This window comes from Entelurus aequoreus, linkage group LG02, assembly GCF_033978785.1.
Source record: "Entelurus aequoreus isolate RoL-2023_Sb linkage group LG02, RoL_Eaeq_v1.1, whole genome shotgun sequence".
In the NCBI taxonomy this organism is placed as follows: domain Eukaryota; kingdom Metazoa; phylum Chordata; class Actinopteri; order Syngnathiformes; family Syngnathidae; genus Entelurus; species Entelurus aequoreus.
In genome coordinates this window covers 39,806,557-39,817,528 of record NC_084732.1, presented here as the reverse complement: position 1 = coordinate 39,817,528, position 10,972 = coordinate 39,806,557, and the positions used below count along the sequence as shown (strand labels likewise).

Here is a 10,972-nt window from a genome sequence, read left to right as displayed (position 1 = left end):
TACCTACTGTGAGTGAATTTGCATCTTTTTTTCCTTACCTAGTCAAAGCCATGCCCACACACGTTTAAACATCAAAAAAACAATATGAGAAATGAGGATATGAAAACAGGCGGGGAAGGGAAAGGCGACTATTTAGATTGTATTGCAGTTTTGTCAAACAGTACAAACACTGTTAGTAATACGAGTTTCACTAAATAGAAAGTGATTATCAAAGATGAAGCAATACTCAGTACTTGCACATACTACACAAGTTCAGTCAGACAGTGTGGGGGTAATGACAAACAAAAGCGGTTACTTTTCCTCTCCTTAATAGAAACAGCAAGCATTCAAAACAGCAAAGCATGCTGTTGTTCTTGCATGAACAGAAAAGTAACTCACTACACACCGAAATATACACCGACTCCGAAATATAAGCACCGCTATTTGCGATACATCACATCCATGCACGCTATGCATATATATGTAAGTGTATATATATATATATATATATATATATATGCACGCTATGCATATATATATATATGCACACAATGCATATACAGTATATATATATATATATATATATATATATATATATATATATATATATTCCTATATATATATGCACACTATGCGCATATATATATGTATGTAGTATATATATATATATATATATATATATATATATATATATATATATATATATATATATATATACACACACACACACACACACACTCACACATAAGATGCATCGAGCGATTGGAATTTCAAGTGCTGCAGTCCAGTACATTAATATTCATGTTTATAGCCATATATATAAGTAGTAACATTAACAATATGTAAGGCACTATGGCTGGGGGACAGTTATACAATGCAGCGAGTCTTGTGACACTAACGATTAAGAGCGACGTCTACGCATCGTTCAACTTACACCTTTGCTCATGCAAGACTACATGCAGCGTGAGGAACGACCCTATTTAAAATCGCTTTGTTGACTTTTGACATTGCGAACATCGAAAGACACTGAAAAAAGTACAAATACTCCAAACGCGGTACGACATACACCGTAGACAGACAACATGTGCATCTGGCAATCTAGAGCTAAAGACTGGGATGGCATTACAAATGTGGATGTGTCTTGCACATGTCAGAAGGCAATATAGAAAAATAGCTGGGATCGAGGGTGCAACGTCAAACTATTCAACACCGCCCCAATTATTTACCTGTTTTGAGGAGTATTCGTAGAAGATCCAATGCAAAGGTATATAAATGTGCAAAACACATTAAGTGTGAGTTTAACTACTCATTCATTCCATCATTCATACATTATTTTCTTCCGATTGTTTGCCCAAATCATCTCCAACATTAGAACTCTTTCTCTTGTTTTTTTAAAGCTTAAAGTTCAATTACACCCAAGTTGACATGATTCAAAAAATAGCTTGCTATCTCTGTGGCTGTGCCATGGTTTTTTAAAATTAAAAACCATGTTTGTGACTTAAGACAGAATTCGCCCCGCACACTTAGCCCTCGGATAGTGAGAGGAGTACCTGGGCACCCATGCTCAGATATAGGGGTATTGGTTTATTTTGGTGGGGCTGAGTGGGAAACTGGCGTAGGCAGGTGAGGCAAGGTAAGAATGCGGGGGGAAGAGGGGCTTGAATTGGCCTTGTGGATGCAAGGTAGGGGAGGGTAAAAGCCGGGGGTTGATGCCCACTGTGACCTGATGCACGATGCCCGTCGGGATGCTGTAGGCGGGCTGAAGAACAGGACGCGAGGCGCCTGGGGAAGTCAGGAGGTGGGCCATGGGGGCCGCCGTGACCAGAGGACCAGACGGGGGATAGGACAACAAAGTGGGTTGCGAGTGCGGGTGTCCCCCAAGGAGGGGGAGGGGGCCTGCAGAGTGGTTTGGACTGCTGTGGGACAGGGTGAACGCCGGCCCGTGTATTGTGGGGGGGATGAAGGCCTGCGGTCTTCGGTGGGCAAAGTTGCCGTTCCATTCTTGGTGGCACGAAGTGAAATGTTGGACCTGGGGAAGAGGCAGATCAGTTTTCAAAAACATACTGTTTTTGTCAGTGTGTGCCACTAGAGGGTACTGTAGACAGTTAAATAGAAAACTAAGTTATGGAAAGAAATGCATAACACACAATATGCTCACCTGTCAACATTATCTAAAAAAAAAGACCTATGATTATTTGAATCTATATTTAAAACACTTAAGGCGGCTGTTTGCAACATTTACATACACTACCGTTCAAAATTTTGGGGTCACCCAAACAATTTTGTGGAATAGCCTTCATTTCCCAGAACAAGAATAGACTGTCGCGTTTCAGATGAAAGTACTCTTTTTCTGGCCATTTTGAGCGTTTAATTGACCCCACAAATGTGATGCTCCAGAAACTCAATCTGCTCAAAGGAAGGTCAGTTTTGTAGCTTCTGTAACGAGCTAAACTGTTTTCAGATGTGTGAACATGATTGCACAAGGGTTTTCTAATCATCAATTAGCCTTCTGAGCCAATGAGCAAACACATTGTACCATTAGAACACTGGAGTGATAGTTGCTGGAAATGGGCCTCTATACACCTATGTAGATAGTGCACCAAAAAACAGACATTTGCAGCTAGAATAGTCATTTACCACATTAGCAATGTATAGAGTGTACTTCTTTAAAGTTAAGACTAGTTTAAAGTTATCTTCATTGAAAAATAAGGACATTTTAATGTGACCCCAAACTTTTGAACGGTAGTGTAGATGCTTAGAGGGCGCCAACTTTCCAATGTATTTTACACAATATATCCCGTCCTTTTACGGCTTACCGTACGTAATGACATAATTGCGTACGTTCGTAAAATCATGCACGTGCATTAGCTTTAAGTTTTGTTAGCTAATAATATCACTTTGAATAGCTAGCATTAGCTATCATTGAATGTATATTCTATCATAACAACAACTTGACTACAAATTGTTAGTTGCTTCACTTAAACTGCTTTTGTTGTATGCACGTATGTGTTGACGAGAGAGGGTGAGTGACCGCCATTAACACCAATCCTTTTATTCAAGCCAGTAAAAAATTTCATTTAATGAACTTTGTAATTTTGAAAAAAACAGATTATTGTCAAACAAATCTGTTCTATTAAACCACCAATAGAAACATAAGCTAGCTAGGTGGTGTTCTTGTTATATGTTACTGTGAGGAAGTTGCAAACAGTACCTTGAAGTGTGTGGTCTATAATACGTATTGGATATGCTTTGGTGTAAATTGTGTGTTAAATTTGCAGTCTACAGTCACTGTTTTTTGAGTTTGACGTTTTATTGTTGAGGCGTTCCCCAATGGCAAATTAAACCACATCCCATCCTGTCAAAAAGTATCATAATGTATCTTTTGAAAATGCATACTTTTTAAATATATACCTTGAAGTCGTCACCACTATTTTTTTTCCATAAACAAGAATAAACTTCATAAACATTATATAGATTCACATAAATGTATACCTTGAAATCGTCACCGCTATTTTTTTTCCATACACAAAAATAAACTTGATAAACATTATATAGATTCACCCGGTCACAACAGTTATACCTGCACTTTCCAATCGATTTCGAGTACGTAAAAACAATTGCTTTTACCAGAATTTTTGTCAATGCATGTTGCACATTATTATATGCATGCCACCGTTAGACGAAACTAGTATTTACCCTTATAGCCTCTCCCTGAGGCCCAGGGCTTGATTGAATGTTCTAATCAGTACATTCACCTAGATGTAACGTCACGACATAGCCAGAACCCAAATAAAAAACCTGCCAGCAGAGGTATCCAAAACTGCATGCATGCTCATGCCAAAATGCATGACCCACATGATTTGACGCATTATTTAACATGAGTATCCAACAATGTAACAATGTTTATAAATCAGAAAAGACTAAATGTATAATAGGTCCCCTTTAACTCATGTTTACTCAGGGAAATCTCTATAGGAGCCAACAATATGGTTTAAGGCATGTGTGTAAAAGCGTGTGGCTGCAAGTTCTCACCTGTCCAAAGCCTATGGGCTGCTGTTGGTGCTGGAATGAAGGAGTGAGCTTCTGTGAACGGTTGAGGAGAGGAGTGGAGTGTTGATGATGACGCCCAGATGCACCTCGCCCTTTGGACTGGAACAAAGACTCCAAGACTGCGAAAACAAAGAGAGAAGATGAAGAAGACATTCATTTCTTGCATAGATCTCATTTCCAACTACGATTTAAAGCAAAAGCATGTCATTGCTGAATGCAGATGACATGAAACAACAATTGTGGCAGGAAGTACAGACTATTTCGAAAGTTTGATCAGCTTCAAATCTTTAAAACGTGGCAGCATCTGTCCTCTGAATGTGATCCAGAATGATTATAAATAGACATGTTTGGGGGATCAGAAGGCTGGTAACTAAGCTTTCATAGAGCTTATAGTGAGGCCAGATCATCAGCTATAAATATAGGCGCTAGCCCTAGAATAGAAAGCTGTGCCCTTTTATGTGGGGCTGCAGTTGCTGGTTTGAGGTGAAAGATACCTTTGACATGAAAGGTGATAGGCCAGAATGATGATTTTCTGTCAAGGACTTACAGAGTATATGTGCTAAACGTTAGAAAAATTAGACATTGTTGTCCCAATGGCCACAGCTGTTATAAACTCTACTCATTGCGTGTGCACCCCGAATGAAATATTCATACATTTATGTGTTGATGACAGCCAGAACAGATTTTCTGGTAGACATCCATTTATTGAATATTTCATCCAAGGCTAATCACAAGTGCCATGTGTAGCTTTATGAAGTTCACACCCACACAGATACGAAGGCTAACACAGTCAGGTTGGCAACTTTGGTCATAAAATTAAATATCCCTTCCACAGATGGGAATAGATCAAATCAGTCAGGTCACCCATAATCACCTGGGAGAACCTCTGCGGCCGACTAAGACGGCGTAATCCGAGGCCATGTGATCTGTGGAGCAGACAGCAGCAGTGGTGACTAAATTTTGAGCGAACATAACTGAGTGGTCTTCTGTGTGGGTACCACCACCAAAACATGCGAAAAATAAGTCACCCATTTTGTGAAAATCAATCATTTTAACACACTTTGGAATGTTAAAGGATTACTACATGTGTGCAACTTTACCTGTGTTGCCAGGTGTTTCACTAACACCAGTGTTGTTGTTCTGCAGCCTCATGGGAGGTACTGCGGCCGTACGCACAGGTGGCTTGCTGGGCTCAGTTTCCAGGGCGACGCATGCAACACGAGGCTTGCAGTTCTGATTGCTGTTTGCGATGTAACGGCGCTGTGGGAAGGGACTATTATTGCCATTGGAGGCGGGCGAGATATCCACTGTGTCGCAACCACTCTCCTGTTCGTCATCAGACATGCTGTACAAGAGAAGCGAATGCGGGAGAAAAACATCACTGAAAAAAATTTGAAAATTGTTTTATTGTAATTGTCTGCGTTCCTCATACCTGTTTGGATGTTTGCATGGGGACGTGCTGGACTGCACCGAGGCTGAAGAGCTGGTGCTAAGCGTGCTGTCAGGGCTGCTGAGAGAACAGACTCTCTCCATACTAACTGTGCTCTGACAGGCCTCACAATCTGCACTTCCTTTACATCTGCGAGTGTACAAACACACATTTAAAAATGACATGGATCTTTTTTTTGTTGAGGGAACCTCGTGGAATTTACTTACTCGCCCAACGAATGCCTTTCTGCGCCCTCCTCTTCATCGCTGCTGATGCTGATGACGCTGACAGACGGGCTTGTTAGCTCAGAGATCACCATGGCGTGCCGCTGCTCTTGCGAAACAGAATGCTCATGGCAGTCTGGCTCCACTTTGCAGCAGTTGTTCTTATCCTCTTCCCCTGCCTGCGCAGTTTCTTTCTCCTGTACAACAGCATGCCCCTCTTCCGGGCACCTGGCTTCCTCTTCTAATTCTTCCACATTCTTTGCTGTATCAGCTATCTTTGGGGACTGGCATGGTAGATTTTGGATGTTTGTGTTTTGGAAAAAGTTGCTGCCCCTGTGAGAAGATCCAAGATGTCACAACGTGCCATGAAATTCTTGGTTGGGCACACCCCAAAAATCTAATGACAGGCAGTCCAAGAGTTGGATCAAAAATGCTTTATTGTGACAACAACACTGTCACAAAGTAGTCATTTAACAATACAGTGGTACCTTAACTAAAACGTTAGTTGAAGTTTATTGCGAACATGTATACAATAATAATGTGTATATTAATGATATGTTTAATACATCCAAAGTGCTGAAATGTATACTATTTGCAGACGACACAAATACAGGACTGTCTCAGAAAATTTGAATATTGTGATAAAGTCCTTTATTTTCTGTAATGCAACTAAAAACATGGAAATGTCATACATTCTGGATTCATTACACATCAACTGAAATATTGCAAGCCTTTTATTATTTTAATATTGCTGATTATGGCATACAGCTTAAGAAAACTCAAAAATCCCATCTCAAAAAATTTGAATATTTCCTAAGACCAAGTAAAAAATAAAGATTTATAACAGCAAAACAAAATCAAACATTTGAAAATGTCAATTAATGCACTCAGTACTTGGTTGGGAATCCTTTTGCATGGATTACTGCACCAATGCGGCGTGGCATGGAGGCAATCAGCCTGTGGCATTGCTGAGGTGTTATGGATGCCCAGGATGCTTCAATAGCGGCCTTTAGCTCAATTGCATTATTGGGTCTGGTGTCTTTCAGCATCTTCTTCACAATACCCCACAAATTCTCTATGGGGTTCAGGTCAGGGGAGTTGGCAGGCCAATCGAGGACAGTAATGCCATGGTCAGTACACCAGTTACTGGTGATTTTGGCACTGCTGGGTCATGCTGAAAAATGAAATCATCATCTCCATAGAGCTTTTCAACAGATGGAAGCATGTAGCCGTATTCCCATGGTCAAGCCACTCCTGAACTCAAGACAACGGAAGAAGCGTCTGACTTGGGCTATGGAAAAGAAGCACTGGACAGTTGCAGGACAGTTGCAGAGTGGTCCAGAGTCCTGTTTTCAGACGAAAGCAAGTTTTGTATTTCATTTGGAAGTCAAGGCGCTAGAGTCTGGAGGAAGGCTGGAGAGGAGCAAAATGCAAGTTGCTTGAAATCCAGTGTGAAGTTCCCACAGTCAGCCATGGTTTGGGGAGCCATGTCAGCTGCTGGTGTTGGTCCACTGTGTTTCATCAAGTCCAGAGTTAATGCAGCTGTGTACCAAGAGATTTTAGAGCACTACATGCTTCCATCTGTTGAAAAGCTCTATGGAGATGATGATTTCATTTTCCAGCATGATCCAGCAGTGCCAAAACCACCAGTTACTGGTGGACTGACCATGGCATTACTGTCCTCGATTGGCTTGCCAACTCCCCTGACCTGAACCCCATAGACAATTTGTGGGGTATTGTGAAGAAGAAGCTGAAAGACACCAGACCCAATAATGCAAATGAGCTAAAGGCCGCTATTGAAGCATCCTGGGCATCCATAACACCTTAGCAATCCCACAGGCTGATTGCCTCCATGCCACGCCGCATTGGTGCAGTAATCCGTGCAAAAGGATTCCCAACCAAGTACTGAGTGCATTAATTGACATTTTCAAATGTTTGATTTTGTTTTGCTGTTATAAATCTTTATTTTTTACTTGGTCAGAGGAAATATTCAAATTTTTAGAGATGGGATTTTGGAGTTTTCTTAAGCTGTATGCCATAATCAGCAATATTAAAATAATAAAAGGCTAGCAATATTTTAGTTGATGTGTAATGAATCCAGAATGTATGACATGTCCATGTTTTTAGTTGCATTACAGAAAATAAAGGACTTTATCACAATATTCTAATTTTCTGAGACAGTCCTGTATATTCTACAGTAGTGATGACTATAATGAGCTCATAAATACAGTAAACACAGAACTAAACATAGTAAAAAAAAAATGGATGGACACAAATAAATTATCTTTGAATATAAATAAAACTGAGGTAGTGATGTTTGGAAATCGCAACATAATGTCTGAACAGAAAATAAGTATTGATGGTACCCAAATTGAAATCGTAAATGAAAATACATTTTTGGGAGTAATAATTGATAGTAAACTATCATGGAAATCTCATGTCAGACACATTAAAACAAAAATCTCCAAAAGCCTCTCAATTATAAACAAAGCAAAACTATACCTCAATGAAAATGCACACCGTACTCTATACTGCACCTTGGTACTGCCATACCTTACATACTGTGTTGAAGTATGGGGGAATACTTACCACAACACAATTCATCCTCTGATCATATTACAGAAAAGAGCAGTGCGGATCATTCACAACGTTGGTTATTTAGAACATACTCATAATCTGTTTATGCAATAAAGGTTGCTCAAATTTGATGACCTTGTTAAATATAATACATTAATAATCTTATATAAAGCATTTAACAAATTATTGCCGCCTAATCTAGAACGTTTTTTTATAGGACACGTGCAGGCTCATAACTTGAGAGGCTTTGGATATTTCTTATTGCCGAGAGCTCAAATCACTCGTAAACGTTTTTGTGTGTCTGTGCGCGGAGTAAAACTATGGAACAAATTGGATTTACAACACAAGCAATGCCAAACTATTAATCGATTTAAACTATTATACAAACATGGGGTCTGGTTCAAATATAGAGATGAGGGTCTTTAATTTGACCTGCTGTTGTACTCTGTCTCAAAATGTTAACATGTGCTCAATGTTTCCTTACCATGTGGTCTATTACCATTATTGCTATGTTGTCTATTACCATTGTTGGCATTTTGTCTATTACCAATGTTGGTATATTAATTATTCCTACATTGTTGATACAAATTATTGTTACAGTGTAATAATTATTGTTACCTGTGGTAATGCCACTATGATACAACATCTGTATTATAATCCTTGAACAAAGTAACAGTGAAACTCATGTGAATAATCACTGAATGGAGAACTGGGGGTGGGATTAAATAAGTTATCTTCTTCCCACTCCCTTTCAGGCAAAACTGGACAATCATGCATTACATACTATACATACATTACCTTTTGCAGTATATTAATTTATATTATTTTGTGTTGTCAACTTTGTACTTTTTTATGTCATTGTCTGAAATAAATAAATAATGAATGAATAATAATAATGAATATCTATATGATATATCACATATTTTACATGTTTTCATTTTTACAACATGTCCAAAGGAGTAGGAACAAGCAAGGTTTATCTAAACCTACCCCTTTTCCACTTCACAGCAATTATTAAAAGAGATGTTCACTTCTTGTTCTCAATTTGTTCACAACTTACATGTGTTCTAAATACACAAGTTTTTCATAAATAGTTAAATCAGTTATGATTCACTTAATTAGATGGGTAATATCTTATTTTCAATATATCATAGTTCTTCTTCTTTGTACTTCGTAAACACTTGTTTATCAAGTGTTTTCAGGTAAGAGCTGTCTTTCAGTTAGTTATTATGCTTTAAGTTACAAGCAAAAATTTGAGTTACAAGCATCCCTGCCATTAGCTGCGTGACAAATGTCACAGTGAACCCCATATGATCCACCCAAAACATATAGTCTTACTCGCTAGTATTAGCTTATGGCTAGCGATCAACAAAATTTTGTTGAATAAAGTGAGTGTGAGTGAGTGAGAAAAAGAAGCATATGACATTAATGTAATTATATGTTTTTAATCAAAAACAAGACGGGGTGTGTCGCCACCTTGGTAGAAGCAATTGTAGTCTATCACTGCTAGTCTGCAACATACTGAAGCAGAATATGTCAAACACCGGCCAATAATGTAAAAAAATTACCATCATGGTGGACATTTATCCATGAAAATATGGAAAAGCTGCTGATGGTTGTTTGACTGGAAAGCAGCTGTCCACCCTTCAAGGCAAATATATTACTAAATTACTTCATAAAACTACTGTAGTACATTAATTATATTGCAGTGTTTCTTAACCACTGGGGCCCATTGTTGGGCAGCAGCCAACTATTTCTGTTTGTCAGCTGTGGTCCATATGGGCCGAAGTGGCACTCAGTTGTAATAAACTTTTTCCATCACTTAAAGCAGTAATGCCAATAATGACAAGGACTACCCCATTCCAAGTAAAAAAAAAAAGTTTAGAAACCTATCTTGATTTCAAATTCATTATTTTTGTTTGCAAATATTTTTAGTGCGACTACATAAAAAGACACTTCTCTCTATAAATCTGATTTTACTTGATTAAGGAACGCTGAATAAAACACAGAGGACATACCTGTTTGTACAAGGCTTTGCTCTTTTGTTGGCAGCTGGCTGCGGCCACACCACATGTGCAATGCCTATGTTTATTGGTTGGTGTGCGGGCATGGTCATTTGGTTGGTTAAGAATGGCTGAGGGTGGGCAATCATGGAGCTGTAATGGTTACCATGGGGACGCACTTTCCTGCATCAAGAAAACAGAACATTTAAACCAAAAGCATTTAACAACATTACTGACAAAATGGTCTCAGTCCCAAAGGACACATCTATGACTCACCAATCATTAATATTCAAGGGAGACAGTTTTCTGTGTGCGTGTGTGTGTTTGTTATTTTGCAGTGCAAGCAGTCACACAGACTTAAAGTAAAAATATATTTTGGAATTACCTAACTAAATATGATACTATCAAATAGTATTCATCTAAAATTAACATCATGCAAAAGTATGACAAACACAGTATCTCCAATTTGCTTACCCCCAGTCTCCCACTCTCGGTGGCCCCACTACTGTGTCAGAAGCCAACGTGGTTGGCGGTGGGGGCACTGATGTCACCTGCTGCAAGTGGGCACCAAAATCTGCTGTGCTCGGTTTGACCAAGCCTGTTTAAGTACAGAGAAAACAAAAAAGCCATGCTTAAATCATCAAAGATTTATTTAATTCACATGCCTTCCACATTATAGCCTTTCTGTGTCGCTTGTCATTGTTGTTAAA

The 10,972-nt window shown here is 39.0% G+C and overlaps 1 protein-coding gene across 1 annotated transcript in view; it reads right to left on the bottom strand.

The window, feature by feature from the left end:
• Positions 1-705: 705 nt before the first annotated feature.
• LOC133633896 (homeodomain-interacting protein kinase 3-like) overlaps positions 706-10,972 on the bottom strand; it is a 97,691-nt gene continuing 87,424 nt past the window's right edge. Inside the window, 8 exon segments of the mRNA XM_062026697.1 lie at positions 706-2,008; positions 4,012-4,148; positions 5,130-5,374; positions 5,462-5,608; positions 5,686-6,015; positions 10,278-10,445; positions 10,737-10,821; positions 10,824-10,860. Coding sequence (XP_061882681.1) covers positions 1,544-2,008; positions 4,012-4,148; positions 5,130-5,374; positions 5,462-5,608; positions 5,686-6,015; positions 10,278-10,445; positions 10,737-10,821; positions 10,824-10,860 — 1,614 coding nt within the window. The 3' untranslated portion in view covers positions 706-1,543.